We start from the raw sequence: 18267 nt of genomic DNA, 5'->3' as shown, positions 1-18267 counted from the left end.
ATCTTTATTATCCCGCGACGAGCGTCTCCACCTCGGCCAGGTCGCGCTGTCGGCCTCCCTCGGGTGCAGCTTCCTGCACGACGCGAGCACCCCCTCGTCTGGTGTCGCCGCCTCTCCACAGTTCCGTCCCCTTGCTCCGACTCCAACGCACACGACGAGCAGCTCCACCGCCCGCGAAGTCTTGACTCTCTGTTTCCGACTCTCCTACTCTCCGCCTCTCGACTCTGCTCTTTTCTCTCCCCGTTGGACTCTCTTGGACTGATGAACACGGTCCTTTTATCCGCCCCGTAACTTCGCCCTCTCATCTTTGACCCCCTCCCTTCGACCTTTCACCTCGCTCCCCATTGGCCCAAGAAAAAGTGGGCGTGAAGGCTTTTTGATCCATAAATTTGCATATATCGATCGCCCTGGGGGCGGGGCCAATTCGCCCCTCGCTCACCGATTGGACGGCAAAAAGTGGGCGTGTGTCGTTTTTGATCCGTTTTTGAAGCACAAAATCCGTGATTTTGTACACGCTGTTCGGCGCGCGCCCTGCACGAGCCCAACACCGGCACCCACAGGCGGCGCAAGAACGGTGGCGATGCGACGGCTGCGAGGTGTGACGTGAAGGTCGTGGCGGTTGTGGTGAAGCGGCGTTGTGGTTGGTGGTTGATGTTGTGGTTGTGGTGGTAATCATGGCGGTTGGTCCAAAGTAAAGATAGTTAAAGAAAAACGGCTATCCTGAAGAGTCGCAGCACGCATAAATGACATGTATTCCCACTAGACAACGGGTTTGGGCCTAACTACACATGTACTTACCGAGATACCTCACCTAAGGGACCTGAATGGTGGTTTGCGAATTTGGTAACCACAACAATATATATATATATATATATATATATATATATATATATATATATATATATATATATATATATATATATATATATATATATATATATATATATATATTGTTGCGAATTCGCGCCCGCCGGCATGCGATCGGCCACGTGACTCGAATTGCGGCACGTTGCCCACCGGACAGACAATTCTGTCGTGACCCTCTCGGACTAACGCCGGGAGCTAGTCATGGGTGGGCCTTTCGGCCTCACTACGATCGTGCCAATCGGCCACCCGTGTGGGATAGGGTTGTTCGCCAAACTCGACCTACCTAAGTACCCACGCGGATGGTAAACCAGGCGATCGGGCCGCTTAAGCGGTCCGTTCCATACTATCGGGATAACTGAGCGGTGTTATCGTTGGCCTCGACGGTTCCGATTACTTATCAGGCGTATTAAGCCCACTATGAACCCTTTACGTGAAGCAAGATGGAGATTCAACAAAGGGAAGGACGCAGCGAAACGGGGAACAAGTTCACACAAGCACTTTATTCACACAGACACAGAGCACACATATACAGCCAAACAGTCAGAATGCACATATATCAATTTAAAACAACAACAACAATGCAGAGCTACGACCGAATACGCGAACACGGCAACACTTAAAACAATACTACTTGACGGACGGCGCCACCCACAGACATTTACACAAAAAGCAAAGGAAAAGGAAAAAGAAGTCGCGACTTCCCTTTTCGTGGCCGGTGAGCCCCTCTCCCACAACCGTCAGCGTGGTCGCGCCTGGCCCCGACCTCTCTCGCGGCCGGCGAACCCTCTCCGGCACTCCTCGTCCGGACGCGCAGGTCCACCTCACAACCGGCGCTGCCGCGTCTCCCGTCCGTGCCTTCGTGACAGGCCGCTTGCCAAGCCGCGGGCGCAGGACTCTTCCCCCGACAAACAGGAAGCCTCGAAGAACCAACTCGACCAACTCTCGACCAACAACTCGACCAACAACTCGACCAACTCTCGACCAACTCTCGACCAACTCTCGACCAACTCTCGACCAACTACTCGACCAACCACTCGACCAACCACTCACGACCAACCACCCCTCAAGGTCCGTCCTGCCCGCCTTTTGTAGGGCGGGGCTCCGCCCTTCGCTCCGCCCCGTTTTCGGCCCCGCCTCCCTTCGAGCTTCTTGGAGAAGCCTCTCGAAGGGGGGCGTGACCTCTCGGTCTCCCTCCACCCCGCGCCGTGCGGGGGCAGGGGGAGTCAGTCTTGGCTCAGAGCCAGGGAATTATTCCCTCAAAAAGAGGCCCCCCCCCTTTTCTCACCTTCGACCGCCGGCTCGGATCGCACTTCCCCCACACCGAGCGCGGAGAATTTCGACGGGAGAAACAGGCGGGAAAACCCTCGAGCATTGTTGTTGGTTTTTGTTTGTTCCAGGAGATCGTAACCGTCTCTTTTGGTCTCTTTTGGTGCCGTCTCTTTTGGTGATATACACGAGGCTTCGAGGTCCATCTCTCATGATCAGCCAAGAGTCGATGGCCAACGTCTTGCTCGGTACGCAAGCCAATTTTCCTCAGCACGAATACGAGAATCATGCCGTCTTCTTCATGCATCGAAGGAAAGCCAGCCATAATGCCCTGATCTTACATGCCATATCCTAGCTCTGTTCTCTCTCCATCGCATTCCTTGCACACCAAACGGAACCAACAAAACCAAAAACCTCTTCCTTCTGATATTGCGCCCATCAATCATCCACCTTCGGGCATGGCTTGCTGGCACAACAACCGGGAAGGCGGGGCTTCTGCCTGCTTGGATATGCAGCTGTCTTATTGTTGGTATTGTCTTAATAATGCACTTCTTTCATGGCTGGCTTGTAAATACAAAAACGTAGGGGAAGGTCACAGGGGAAATTAAACACTGGGGGAACATGGCCTTAATCCCTATCGAATTAAAACAGCACCACCCCCCGTTTGGTGACAAGTAACACTGAACCACACAGTTTCCCGACTTAATTTACATCGACATGTCTCCAACAAATCTATGGACCAAAACAACTCTATTGAATCCGAACTTTCCTATGAAATTCCTCCATCTACCATATCCATCATATATGTGTGTATATATATATATATATATTTACATTTCAATATGTGAAGATATACTGACTAAAGTATATCTTTATAAAGATATACGGTCCACTACTGACGGGTGAATACTTGCTCATAATAATGGATGAATACTCGCGCTACCCTGTGGTAGAACTCACCCGCTCTACTAGCGCAGAGAAAGTTATACCGATAGTCGAAACGGTGTTCGCGATGTTCGGATACCCCGTTGTTGTAAAAACAGACAACGGACCCCCATTCCAGGGCATAGCTTGGAAAGACTATCTCACGTCCGTCGGTGTACGACACCGGAAAATAACCCCGCTATGGCCGCAAGCCAACGCACAAGCAGAGAGCTTCAACAACCCCTCATGAAGGCATTCCGCGCTGCGATCGTACAAGGATCGAACTGGAGAACGGAGCTACAGAAGTTCCTCCATATATCGAGCTAGCCCGCATTGCTCAACTCTATTCACACCGCACCGTCTCATGTTTGGGTGGGAACCAAGAATGAAAATCCCAACAGTTGTTTACTCTGACCCGCGACCCGACGATCAACTTGCCCGCCGCAACAATGCCGCCACAAAAACCTTCATGAAGGCACGCAAGGATCTCCGCGCCAGCGCGTTAAAGCCCCCCATCAATATTGGTGATGTTGTCCTCGTTGGGCAACAACGAAAGAACAAATTCTCCACGCGCTACAACCCCAAACCGATGGTTGTCACCAACGCGCAAGGCTCCATGATCACCGCAGCATGAAAAGATGGCGCAAGCGTGACCAGAAACTCGTCTCGGTTTCATGCCATGCCGATCACACCCACATCCAAGGTGATCGACAGTGACATCCCCCTTGATCCTCCACCCGATGAACTGGTCCCGGCGACGATCCACCCAAATCCCATCGTAACAACGCCCGTTCCAGTTCCTCAACCACTAGTGGCGCCCTCAACGACAACACCCGATTCCGCAACGCGCCCTAAAAGAACCATTAAAAGGACGCGTCGACCCATTGAAGAACTCTAAGTTGGTTCAGACCCTCCATGGTGTTTTATATCTGTTTATTCCGTGTCCGAAGCACGCTAGATTCTCTTGCACAGTTAGAGAGGAAATGTAGAACCTATGAGAATGATTTATATGTTTGCGTGTTCTGATAATTAGTTCCATTGTATTACCTTACCGTCTTACCAAACAGTTTACATGGTATTTTGTTCTTATGCAAGTTGGAGAGGGGTGTAATATCCAAATAATAACCGGTCCCCGGAACCGGAAGTACTCTCCGATCAGGAGGGAATAAAGCCAGTGTTGAAACCAGCATGGCGTCCGGCTGACCCTTTATTACAACCGGGGAAGCTCGAGCAGGACAGAAATTTGACGAACTGACTTGTTGGAAAGGAGGCATCCCATGATGGTGCCACGTTGAAAGTCATTGAGCTCTTCAGTACGGCTCATTCCACTGCCAAGTTTGTTTTTGGAGATTGCATGGCTGTGTGCTTGATTTTATACACCTGTTAGCAATGGGTGTGGCTGAAATAGTCAAATCCACTAATTAGAAGGGGTGTCCGCATACTTTTGGCCATGTTGTGTATCAGTGGCATACAAAATGTAAACTATGCAGCCTGGCAGAGGTATGTGCTCCACTGAGTGCTATTCCGTTTGGCCAAGTTGTCCACTCGAAGAGTGATTTTTCATTTGTTTGTTTGTTTGTAAACAAAATATCTCAAAAAGTTCCGGATGGATTCAGACGAATTTTTGTGGAGACCTTGAGTATGTGACAAGGATGAAGTGTTTGGATTTTGGTGAAGATCTGAATCCGGATCTGAAAATGTTTTTTTGAAGTGATTCTTCACCATTGAATGACGGGGCGAGAATGATACATAGCATGATATTTCAAAAAGTTGTGGATGGATTCGGACGAAACTTGGTGGATGAGTTGGTTTGGTGACAAGACCAAACTTATTAAATTTTAGTTCAGGTCCGAATCCAGATACGGCCTATCAGTGAGATACACAACGTAAACTAATCAGCCGGGTGGAGTTATGTGCTCCTCCAAGTGCCCTTCAAGTGTTTGCTTCTGATCTTGTGCAGAGATTGCAATGACGGATGGGGGTTATGAATCTGCCAGAACAAAGTCACAGCTCTGTATTTGGCGCTTTCAAAATTCAATACGCTCATTGTAAAGTAAACTCCTGCTGCTTGGGCAATCAAAGCAACATGTACTCTCCACCATGAAAGTTCAGTGCACTGGATGACTATGGTGCCATGAACATGTGGAAATGAGAAATATAACTCTGTAAAACACACCGCTTGTGTTCAAAGTTAGTGACAAATTGTATGTTTACTTTGCAGACATGGACACTGCTGGAAAAGGCGGATTTAAATCCCAATGACAGTGCGACAGTGCGCGAGGAGATGCAAAATTTGGAAACCCAGGTCCGTGATCTACTGCGACAAGAGAGAGTTGGAGACACACAGGTAATGAATGTGACAGTCATATCCAATGAACGTTCTTCTTTTATGATGTCTCAAGATCTTTTTTCCTACAGCATGATCTACCTATCTATGTGTATACATATATACATATATATATATATATATACATATATATATATATATATATATATATATATATATATATATATATATATATATATATATATATATATATATATATATATATATATACATATATATATATATGCCTGGTGTTGGCACAGTGGTTTGGGCAGCGGCTTGGGATCCAAAAGGTCCTGAGTTCAAGCCCCGTTGGGCCACTGAATTAATACACCAGGGGGTTGACTCAGCCTGTCATCCTTCCGGGGTCGGCGAAATGAGTACCAGTGTACTGGGCTGGTGTATATCCCGGTTAAAATAGGTGTACTATATCCCTGTGTCGTAAGAGGCGACCAGGGTTGCGTCAGGAAGGGCATCCGGCGTAAAACATGTGCCAAATCACTATGCGGATCATACGGATGATCCGCTGTGGCGACCCCTAACGGGAGCAGCTGAAAGAAGAAGAAGAAGTTTTATATATATATATATATACATTCTCTCACAAAAGTGAGTACCCCTTTTACAAAAATGTACATATTTTGTTGTAACTTTTTACTTCGATGTATTATAAACACAAGACTCAAAGAAATGATAGAGCAGACATTCTGTCATACATGTACAGGCCCAAAACATTTATTTTGTGGAAACAATGTGGCATACTGGGCATATCTGTGAAAAAGGGGGGGGGGGCAACAAAAGTGAGTACACCCGATGTACTTTCTCACATTGAAGTGTTATTGTTTTCAGTATTTCGTATGTCCACCATTGTTTTTGAGCACAGCAGCTATTCTACTTGGTATGGAGTTGACCAGTGTTCCACATGTCTTTGCTGGGATCCTGTTCCACTCCTCTGCAATGACTTCTCGAAGTTGCGTGATGTTGGACACCTTTCGTCCCTCAACCTTACATTTCAGGATGCCCCACAGGTGTTCTATTGGGTTTAGATCAGGTGACATGCTTGGCCACTCCAACATGTTGACCTTCGACTTCTTCAGAAAGGCAGTTGTCTGCTTGGAACGATGCTTCGGATCGTTATTGTGCTGAAATACAGCTCCTGTACCAAGTTTTCGCAGGGAGGGTAACATCTTCTCCTTCAGGATGTCACAGTACATCGTGGAATCCATGTTTCCCTCAATGAACTTGAGCTCTCCAGTACCGGCAGCACTCATGCATCCCCAAACCATGACACCACCACCACCATGCTAAACAGTAGGGATAACGCACTTCTCTTGGTACTGTTTCCCAGGTCGCCGCCAGACATGCTGCACTCCATCAGATCCAAACAAATTGATCTTCGTTTCATCAGACCATAGGACCAGTTGCCAGTAGTCCAGGGGCTTGGATTGATGTGCTTCAGCAAACTGTTTGCGAGCTGTCTTGTTTCTCTGTTTCAGGAGAGGCATATGCCCTGGACGATGCCCATGCAACCTGATACGATGGAGTGTGCGACGTATGGTTTGCGCACTAACAGACTGGCCAGAAGCTGTAGAAATATCTTCAACAATCTTGGTGGCATGTTGTCGTCTGTCTTGGAGGACTAGATTCTGAACTTGGCGAACAGTACTAGGAGTCATCTTTGCTGGTCTGTCCTGGCGAGCGCAACTCATTGTTGTACGCTTCTTGGAGAACGTCTGGATGACCTTGGCCACGGTGTTGGGGGTTACTTTCAAAGAATCACTGATCTTCTTGTATCCTTGCCCATCTTTATGTCAGGCAACGATTCGATCTTTGACATCTTTCGAGAGCCCTTTACCATGAGGAGCCAGGCTGCTTTCTCAATGGCGATTGGTACAGTATTTCCGATGCAATTATTTCTTCAGCAAGCAGATAGACAATTACTGCATTGAGTACACTTCTTCACTTTTAACATACCAGGGAGGTTTCAGCTCTATGGACATTGTGTGTACTGTTTGGCGCATATTTGTACCTTTAAAACTCTGACTTAAATATGCAGAAAATGATGAAAATGGAAGCTGTTTAACCATGCTTGACTTACTTTTTGTGTAGACAATAGCAGGGGTGTACTCACTTTTGTTGCCTCCTCTTTCAGAAATATTCATAATATGCCACATTGTTTTTATAAAATGGCAGTTTTGTGCCTGCATACATATTGTGGAATGTCTACTCTGTCATCAGCTCTAAGCTTTTGCTTCTAGCTCAGCTGCTTAAAAAGTTACACTGAATTATTTACATATTTGTGAGGGGTGGACTCACTTTTGTGAGATACTATATATATATATATGCAAGTTTTCTGATTGCGTCTGAACAGGGTAAGCGTTCTAACCACAGCAAATACAATGCTGAATGATACCTCGGTTAAGAGCTCCTGGGTCCAGACAGTGGATGAGAGGGTTTAAAAATATCGATATTCACGGAATTTCGAGTAATATTCATTGTTGTTGTGCACGTGGTACATATGCTCAGAATCGTTGGTTCGCACATCTACCAAAAGTAAAAAATATAATTCAACTCAAACTATTCAGTCAGTTTTGTCAACGTCCTATTACCTTTCTATCGATTTACATTACCGAGAAACCTTAGCAATCTGAACAGCCAGTGACTATTATGCTGTTAAAGGAAAATAATAGTTAAAAAAAAAAAGACGAATAACTTCCATTTTGTCCCTTTTACTCCACCAAGAAAACGTCATTGTTTTGGAAATGAAAGATTTCTCCGACAAACCGAACCTCAATAATGCATCCGTGGCAAGTTGGAGGCGATGAAAAACGAGTTGGTAGTAATTGAAAGTGGGTTTGTATTTTATTTATTTGTTAGACGTGATTGGAAGTGAAGTGATACTGCGCACGGAATCCTTGCAGATTGTGAACGGGGCCTTCGGTGATGGGAAGCTCTTAATTTCACACAGCCTTGCATATTGTCCTAACACCCCCAAACAAAGAAGGGATTAGGAGAACAAATGAACATAACTTGTAAAAAAACCAAAATAGAGGAAAATAATGAAAAACTGAAAACCAGTGATACCTTCCATATTGTTTTGTGGTCACTACAGGACTAATCAATCTGTGTGTCAATCCTTGTGAGGAAGGGGGGGGGTGAGGGATGCGGAGTTGGAGTTGGGAGTTGGAGGAATGCAGACTTGGAATCGGTTTGGGGGAGCAGATGCGTATTTGAAGAAGAAAGGGGTTGAGGACTCGAAGTCACATTTTACATTACACGGATTTTCCACCGGTCCCGGTCATTGTGCTGTCAAAAGAAATTCCTGTCAAACTCTTCAAATATTCTACTTTATTGGAACATAATTCCCTTACAACAGCCCGGTCGAACCGCGTTATCTGCTTGTATAATTCAATATAATATAATATAATGTAGGTTCTCTTGGCTTGTCCGCTCTGAGTCTGGGAGGTCAGTGGTTCAAGCCCCGGCCAAGTCACACCAAAGCGTTATCAATGGTACGTGCTGGTGCTGCTTCCTTGCTTGATGCTTAGTATTTAAAAGGATAGTACACTCTAACCTTTACACCACTGAGTCTGATTAAAATACAGATTCCAATTAAAAATAAATACGTTCGTCATGGAACTGGAATCGGAATTTCCATCATTATCTTTGTTTTCAAATATGCATTCAGTGCCAGCAGGATAGCTCAGAGTTAGCTCACCCTGGACTTTGAACCATCTCCTATGGGTTCAACTTACGGATCAATGTAACGCTGGAAACTGCCATCTTGGTGCTTTGCATGCATGTTGTTGATCATCGGGAGTAGCATCCTTTGGATGTGCTAACCCAGGTTTTCTCTCTGTTAACATGTTCCAGTGTCTTTCGCAAGTTTTTGTCTGAACATTATTGGCATATCCCACTTTGAGACCAAAGTAAAGCACTTGTTGCTCTCACCTCGTAGGCAGGTCAGCATCCTCTCTGTTTATTACTGCATCTCCTCTGGTCTGGTTCCTTCTGCTCTCTCGGTCCTCCGACCCTCTGCAGCTCCTCCAGGATTCACATGTTCTTTCAACAATCTCCTCTTGGTTAAACTCACAAAGTCCAGAATTTCCACTCAGGATCCCTAGTTCCACTCTTTTCTTTCATATTTATGGAACTGCCTTTTTGAGGCTGTGCAGAGCATTAAACAAGCAGTGCAACTACCTCTCATGTTAATATTGCATACATACTCATACCTAACCCCACCTATCCCATCTCTCTTACTTGCAGGTTCCTGTGTTCTCTCTCTCTCTCTCCTCTCTCTCTCTCTCTCTCTCGCTCTCTCGCTCTCTCTCTCGCTCTCTCTCTCGCTCTCTCGCTCTCTCTCTCGCTCTCGCTCGCTCTCTCGCTCTCTCTCTCTCTCGCTCTCTCTCTCTCTCTCTCTCTCTCTCTCTCTCTCTCTCTCTCTCTCTCTCTCTCTCTCGCTCTCTCTCTCTCTCGCTCTCTCGCTCTCTCGCTCTCTCGCTCTCTCGCTCTCTCGCTCTCTCGCTCTCTCGCTCTCTCGCTCTCTCGCTCTCCTTCTCTCAGCTTGCTGATCAAGTCCTGAAGCTGTCTAAGACTGTTCGTTGAGGTCTCATATTTGGGTGATGGATGGTTCGTGTTGCAGCCGTCCATAAAGAAGTCCGTTTTCCTTCTTTTCCACTTCCCTCATCCCTGTCCACAGAGTGATAAAGAAACGGAGGTGCAAAGGCAGATGCTTCTCACACACCTGCTGCTTATCCAGAACTGCCTTTTGGGGAGACCTGTCCGACCCATGTAAGACCACTTGTTTGGCAATTTTCTTTTTTTGATCTCCCTCCTTTTCTTCTTCCTGTGTACAATTATGGTATAAGGAATAACTGAGCAGCAATTTGAATAACAATTAGCATATTAAATGGAACAAACAAATTTACATTCCAGTGCCTATAGAAAGTGTACACCCCCTTTCAAAATTTTTACCTTTTGTTGCCTTATAGCCTGGAATTAAATTGCATTAAATCAGACTTTTCCCACCTGTATTACCTCTGCCACCGAAGGTGAAGGAGATTATGTTTTTACCCCTCTCTGTCTTTTTGTGACTTGCAAAATCGACATTTTGTACATTGGTTAGTCCATTTTGTTCTTTTGTTTGTCTGTCTGACTGTCCATCGCCTGCAGGTCACAATTCTAAACCGATCTTCACGAAACTTCACCAAGTTGTAGAGGTAGTCTCAACTGAGAAGGCTATTGATTTTGAAGTCAAAAGTCAAAGATCAACTCAAGGTCAAACTTCTAAAATCATCAATTTTCAACTGAAAAATCGTCAATTTACATCCTATTGACTTGAAGTTTGAACAGGAATTACGCAGTCCATCACTGAATTGGGAAAGGAACTATTTTTGAAATCAAAAGGTCAAACGTCATCTCAAGGTCGAACTTCTAAAATCAGCAAATTGCCTCTGAAAAATCGTCAGTTTTCATCTCATTAACCTGAAATTGAAGCAGAAATTGCATCGTGCATCACTGAATTTGGAAACTAACTATTTTTGAGGTCAATATGTCAAAGGTCAACTCAAGGTCAAACTTCTAAAATCAATTTCAGTCTGAAAAATAATCAATTTTCATCCGATTGACCTGAGCTTTGATTAAGATTGTCAAATTTAATCGAAATTAAATGGACAATTTGATGTGTACATGGAAACCTTTGGAGGGGGTGTGTGGGGGAGGTGGATTTTACAAGTATCCTACAAAGCACAACGTCTTTTTCTTGTTACCTTCGCCACCGAAGGTGAAGATTTTGTTTTCAGCCCTTTTGGGTAGTCAATCTATCTACCCTTATTATCAGTATTTCCGTCGATATGTTGGGTAGTCGATCCAGTCGAAAAAAAAAAAAATTTAAATTTTGAAATTTGTTCTACCCCTATTATCACTTTTTCAGTCGATATGTTTGTCTGTCTGTCTGTCTGTCTGTCTGTCCCTCTGTTGGGTCCAGTGCTCCGTTAATACAATGGCGATTTCGATTAAACTTGGTTGGTAGGTTCATACCATGACCTAGTTGTGTGCAAATGAGAACCGTTGCTATGGACACCACCGTTACCTCGCAACGGGACTTTGAAATTTTTGAAAAATCATAAAAAATTTAGTTTTTCGAAAATCAAAAATTAGGCCACGAGCGACTGTGGGCAGTACATTCAGCCATATTGTCAAAAATTTCCAGCCGGATCCTATGAAAACTGTCGGAGAAGATAGACTTTGAATGAACCCTGGTCAAAAACAATAAAAAACGAAGTTTGTTATATCTCAGAAACTACGAGTCAGATATACATGAAACTGGTATGGTAGGTTCATGGTATATCCTAGTTATGTGTGAGAAAGAACCGTTGCTATGCACCCCTCCGTTGCCGAGCAACAGCCGAAAAACCTCTAAATGTGGGGGTATTTTAACGGAAAAACAATCTGCAGCATTAACCCTTGAAGCTCGAATCATGAATTTTCTTGAGTTTAATCCTCAGGTCATTCTCCATCGAACGGGCCCATCGTGTCAGCTTCTATTGGGTAGGCGACTACCCATGTCCGCCTACCGGCTTGTTTGTCTGTCTGTCTGTCTGTCTGTATGTATGTCTGTTCGGTCCAGTGCTCCAGCCAATTATTTTGAGGTGACCAATGACCAAAATGTCAACATAGGCACAAGGTCAACAACTAAGGTGGTGTTTCTAAAATCCTCAATTTTCATCCCATTGACTTGAAATTTGAAAAGGATTTGCATTTCACGTCACTGATTTCAACCATCAATTTTTTTTAGGTCAACATAGGCTGAATTTCTCAAATTGTCAATTTTCATCCGATTGACTTGAAATTTGAAGAGGAGTTGCACATTTTATCGTTGAATTCAAGCAGCAATAATTTTTGAGGTCAAATGTGTTTTTTGGATTTTGCAAATATCGTGGTTTGCACGACGTCTTCTTCTTCTTCTTGTTCTGTCTGTTTGTCTGTGTGCAGCATATCTCAAAAAATTGTGGACGGATCCAGATGAAATTTGGTGGACAGGTTGGGCATGTGACCTCGACAAATTGCTTAGATTTTGGTGATGTCCAAATGCGCATTTGGATACGAGAATTACTTAATTAAAAAAAATGATTCTTCACAATTGAGAGATAGCACCAAAAATGATATATTTCAAAAATGTATTGGGACTGATATGTTCTCGTGGATCAGGCATTGCAGAGCAAAGGTGTGCGCTCTACTGAGTGTCCTTCTCCGTTACACATTGTAACCCACAATTTCCAAGTGAAAAACAAATTCGACACATTTCAAAAAATTAACTAAAAATACAAAACTAGAATATTTTGGATGGATAAGTGTCCACCCCCCTATTAGAATAGCAATTGTAATTTAGCTCAGGTGTAACCAATCACCTTCAAAATCACACACCAAGTTAATTGGCCTCCACCTGTGTTAAATTGTCATGATTCTGATTATTTCAGAATAAAATCAGCTGTTCCTGCAGGTTTCCTTTGCTGGGTAGTGCAGGTCACAGCAAACACTCAATCATGAGTACCAAGGATCTTTCAAAAGACCTCAAGGATAAATGTTGTGCAAATGCACAGATCAGGAAATGGGTATAAAAAATATTTCAAAGGCCTTCCATATCCCTTGAGCTCAGTCAAGACAATCATTGAGAAGTGGAAAGCATATTGTACCAGCATGACCCTGCCTTGATCAGGCCATCCTGCCAGACTGGATGACCAAGCAAAGAGACTAATCAGAGAGGCCAACAGAGGCCAATGGCAACTTTGAAAGAGCTACATGTCTTCATGGCAAAGACTGGTCACTGTGTACATGTGACAACAATATCCCAAACACTTAAGTCTGGCCTGTATGGTAGAGTGGTAAGAAGGAAGCTATTACTCAAAAAGCCCACCTTGAGTCCCGTTTGAGGTGGAGATTCTAAAGCCACGTGGCAAAAGGTTTTTGTGGTCTGACGAAACCGAGATGGAACTTTTTGGGCTAAAAGCAAAACGTTACGTTTGGCACAAATCCAACACAGCACATCACCCAAAAACACCATCCCGACTGTGAAGCATGGTGGTGGCAGCATCATGTTATGGGGATGATTTTTGTCAGCATAGAAGGGAAAATGTATGGAGCAAAATATAGAGAAATCCTCGAGGAAAAACTGTTGCTCTCCACAAGAAAGCTGAAATTGGGACGGAAGTTCACCTTTCATCATGACAATGACCCGAAGCACACAGGCAAAGCTACACTGGAGTGGCCAAGGTACAAAAAGATAAATGTCATTGAGTGGCCCAGTCAGAGCCCTGACATAAATCCAACTGAACATCTGTGACATGACTTGAAGATTGCTGTCCATCTTCTTTTTCTTGCATATGGCCACTTGGCTGCCAGGTAGCTATCATTCCGTTGAGGCACAGCTGATGCTGTGCCCCTAAACCAGTACACTGGTACTCATTTCACCGACCTCAGAAGGATAACAGGCTGAGTCAACCCCACCTGGTGTTAATTAAAAAATAATTAATGTCAATTAATTCAGCAGCCAACAGGGCTCAAACGCAGGACCCTAAGATTCCAATCCAGCCAACACAACTGCAAAGCCAACAACAGGCAAGCTGTCCATCAATTGGCACCCCACTCAACTTGACTGAGCTTGAACAGTTTTGTTCAGAAGAATGGGAAAATATCGCCCAATCAAGGTGTGCATTGTTGGTGGAGAGCTATCCCAACAGATTCACAGTTGAAATTGGTGTCAAAGGTGCTTCCACCAAGTATTAACTCAAGGGGTGGACACTTATCCAATCAAGATATTTTAGTTTTGTATTTTTAATTAATTTAGAATTTGTTTTTCACTTGGAAGTTGTGGTTTACGATGTGCATATAAAGGTGGAAAAAGTCTGATTTAATGCAATTTGATTCCAGGCTGAAAGGCAACAAAATGTGAAAATTTTGAAAGGGGGTGTAGACTTTCTAAAGGCACTGTACATTCTGATTCTGATTCTGATGTGTCATACTCTGTTGCAAAGCTACATATCGATATATATATATATATATATATATATATATATATATATATATATATATATATATATATATATATATATATATATACAGTATCTATTGATGGTAAGGGTGGTGGGCCATTAAATGAATACTGGGTGGGGTTGACTCTGCCTGTCGTCCTTCCGAGGTCGGCAAAATGAGTGCCAGCATGCTGGTATCCTGTGTCGGAGTGGCGACCTGTCCAGGATTGTACCCAGTAGCTAAGGAGGTTGCTTAGGCAGCACTAACGCTCTGCAGAGAGTATGCTCCCAATGGATGGATATGTAACTATGTATGTATGTATGTATATATGTATGTATGTATATATATATATATATATATATATATATATATATATATATATATATATATATATATATATATATATATATATATATATATATATATATATATATATATATATATGCCTGGTGTTGGCGCAGTGGTTAGGGCAGTGGCTTGGAATCCAAAAGGTCCTGAGTTCAAGCCCCGTTGGGCCACTGAATTAATACACCAGGGGGTTGACTCAGCCTGCCATCCTTCCGAGGTCGGCGAAATGAGTACCAGTGTACTGGGCCGATGTATACCCCGGTTAAAATAGGTGTACCATATCCCTATGTCGTAAGAGGCGACCAGGGTTGCGTCAGGAAGGGCATCTGGCATAAAACATGTGCCAAATCACAATGCGGATCATACGGATGATCCGCTGTGGCGACCCCCAACGGGAGCAGCCGAAATAAGAAGAAGAAGATATATACATATATATATATATATATATATATATATATATATATATATATATATATATATATATATATTTTAAATATATATTGTTGCGGGCCAGGGTCCGGTGGTGAGAACGACCACTAGGTGGGGGAAGTTACGTCGTCTCCCACCAGACTCCCGGAATTGTAGGCCGTCGCTCCGGATAATTCCGTGACGCGGCTGGTCACTGAACCGACCGTGGACGCCAATACCTCCACCGCGTGACGAAGGGTCTTTTTGTCGAGAATCAATTTACCTAATTAACCACGCGGTTTCAACTACCGGGGAACCACGCCCTCGGTACGCCTTGCCCGAACCGGATCACTCTACCAACTACGGTAGAGTACCAACTACCAACTCCGGATCGGATGCAGCTGAGCAGACCTGCCAAGAACGTACCGGCTAGAATGAACAGATTATCAGGCATAAAGACCTGGCTAAACTCAGATCCGAACCATGCTGGACCAATGAAGGAAAAGACAAAAACGAACTGGGAACATTTCTACAATAATTTAGTTACAATCAACTTACAAAAGGACACAGAATAGACTTATGTGGGAATAAAACAGGCAAGATTTACAATGATGAAATAAAAACACTTATGTAATTCTACTTAAAGATGGCACCACACACTCATCTGCACACTCAGATGAAAATAAACCCAGATGTATGGCAAAGGTACCCCCGCAGCCAGAGAGCGAGGTGAGCTGAGGTCGCAGTTCTTTGGGGTACCTGAACGTTGGAAGGAAGGGATGCTCCATCGTGCGGCACCTGTCAATGGTCGTGCGGCTCGGTCTACGGCCGCACCCGTGGTGACCGTGTCTACGAAGGAGCCCGGGTCGGGTCGAGTGGAGTCCGAGGTGGGGATCAGGGCGGCAGACAGGACCCAACGAGAGACCTGGTCAAGGTCGGGTCGAGGTCTTCCCAGCTCTCTCTGACTCAAAACGAATGACCCCCAAAGAGCGCAACCACTCCACGACCTTCCTCCTTTCTTTCCCTACCAGCCAACGAACTGTCTCACTCCAACGCTCCTCCCTCAGGGTTGCTTCGTAATTTATAGATCTCACTCAGTGGGGGGGGGGGGGGCCTTGGCGAAGCTGATGTCACTGTCCACTATGATTGGACGGGGCTTCCATGGGTCTGCCCTTTCTGGTCAGGGTTTCGGCCATACCGAGAAGCCCGCGCACTCCACGCGTGTCCGCACTCGCCAAAAAGGTACTGCACAAAGATTTTGCATCGGAAAGCGAGTCGCCGGTGAGGCGAGTAGGTGGACAAGCGCTTGTTCAGCCCATGCGAGAGTAGCAAGTGAGAGGAGGGTACTGTCGTTCAAAATAAAAGGGGAGAAATGATTTATTAACCTAATTAAAAGCCATCGCAATGCAACCCTTTTGCTCTCCCACTACACACAAGGAGGGGTTCTATTTGCACATATACTTAATGGAATAACTGACTTGGGACACTGTATGTTTGTCTGCATACAGTTCCTAGAACCGTAACAATTTATATGTGTATGTATGTATATATATATATGTATATATATATATATATATATACAGTGGGGAGAACAAGTATTTGATACACTGCCGATTTTGCAGGTTTTCCCACTTACAAAGCACGCAGAGGTCTGTAATTTTTATCACAGGTACACTTCAACTGTGAAAGACGGAATCTAAAACAAAAATCCTGAAAATCAAAATGTATGATTTTTAAATAATTAATTTGCATTTTATTGCATGAAATAAGTATTTGATCACCTACCAACCAGAAATAATTCCGGCTCTCACAGACCTGTTAGTTTTGTCTTTAAGAAACCCTCCCATTCTCCACTCATTACCTGTATTAACTGCACCTGTTTAAACTCGTTATCTGCATAAAAGAAAGCTGTCCACACTCAATCAATCAGACTCCAACCTCTCCACAATGGGCAAGACCAGAGAGCTGTCTAAGGACATCAGGGACAAAATTGTAGACTTGCACAAGGCAGGGATGGGCGACAGGACAATAGGCAAGCAGCTTGGTGAGAAGGCAACAACTGTTGGCGCAATTATTAGAAAATGGAAGAAGTTCAAGATAACAGTCAATCTCCCTCGGTCTGGGGCTCCATGCAAGATCTCACCTCGTGGAGCCTCAATGATCATGAGAAAGGTGAGGGATCAGCCCAGAACTACACGGCAGGACCTGGTCAATGACCTGAGGAGAGCTGGGACCACAGTATCAAAGAAAACCATAAATAACACACTACGCCGTCATGGATTAAAATCCTGCAGCGCACGCAAGGTCCCTCTGCTCAAGCTAGCGCATGTCCAGGCCCGTCTGAAGTTTGCCAATGACCATCTGGATGATCCAGAGGAGGAATGGGAGAAGGTCATGTGGTCTGATGAGACCAAAATAGAGCTTTTTGATTTAAACTCCACTCGCCGTGTTTGGAGCAAGAAGAAGGATGAGTACAACCCCAAGAACACCATCCCAACCGTGAAGCATGGAGGTGGAAACATCATTCTTTGGGGATGCTTTTCTGCAAAGGGGACAGGACAACTGCACCGTGTTGAGGGGAGGATAGATGGGGCCATTTATCGCGAGATCTTGGCCAACAACCTCCTTCCCTCAACAAGAGCATTGAAGATGGGGCGTGGCTGGGTCTTCCAGCATGACAACGACCCGAAACACACAGCCAAGGCAACTAAGGAGTGGCTCCGTAAGAACCATCTCAAGGTCCTGGAGTGGCCGAGCCAGTCTCCAGACCTGAACCCAAGAGAAAATCTTTGGAGGGAGCTGAAAGTCTGTGTTGCCCAGCGACAGCCCTGAAACCTGAAGGATCTGGAGAAGATCTGTATGGAGGAGTGGGCCAAGATCCCTGCTGCAGTCTGCAAACCTGTTTAAGAACTTCAGGAAACGTCTGATCTCTGTAATTGCAAACAAAGGTTTCTGTACCAAACATTAAGTTCTGTTTTTCTGATGTATCAAATACTTATTTCATGCAATAAAATGCAAATTAATTATTTAAAAATCATACATTTTGATTTTCAGGATTTTTGTTTTAGATTCCGTCTTTCACAGTTGAAGTGAACCTATGA

The 18267-nt window shown here is 44.5% G+C and overlaps 1 protein-coding gene across 4 annotated transcripts in view; it reads left to right on the top strand.

The window, feature by feature from the left end:
- LOC147011099 (uncharacterized) overlaps positions 1–18267 on the top strand; it is a 45435-nt gene that overhangs the window by 4368 nt on the left and 22800 nt on the right. For all 4 annotated transcript variants that reach the window (XM_085860492.1, XM_085860490.1, XM_085860491.1 and 1 more), the window contains exons 4-5: positions 5279–5404; positions 10080–10171. In XM_085860492.1, the coding sequence (XP_085716618.1) occupies positions 5279–5404; positions 10080–10171 (218 nt within the window). The remainder of the gene's footprint in view (positions 1–5278; positions 5405–10079; positions 10172–18267) is intronic.

The sequence above is a fragment of the Eptatretus burgeri genome, chromosome 16 (genome assembly GCF_056783735.1).
Source record: "Eptatretus burgeri isolate ZD-2024b chromosome 16, Ebu_testis_v1, whole genome shotgun sequence".
NCBI lineage: Eukaryota > Metazoa > Chordata > Myxini > Myxiniformes > Myxinidae > Eptatretus > Eptatretus burgeri.
This window is presented reverse-complemented; position numbering and strand designations above follow the sequence as displayed.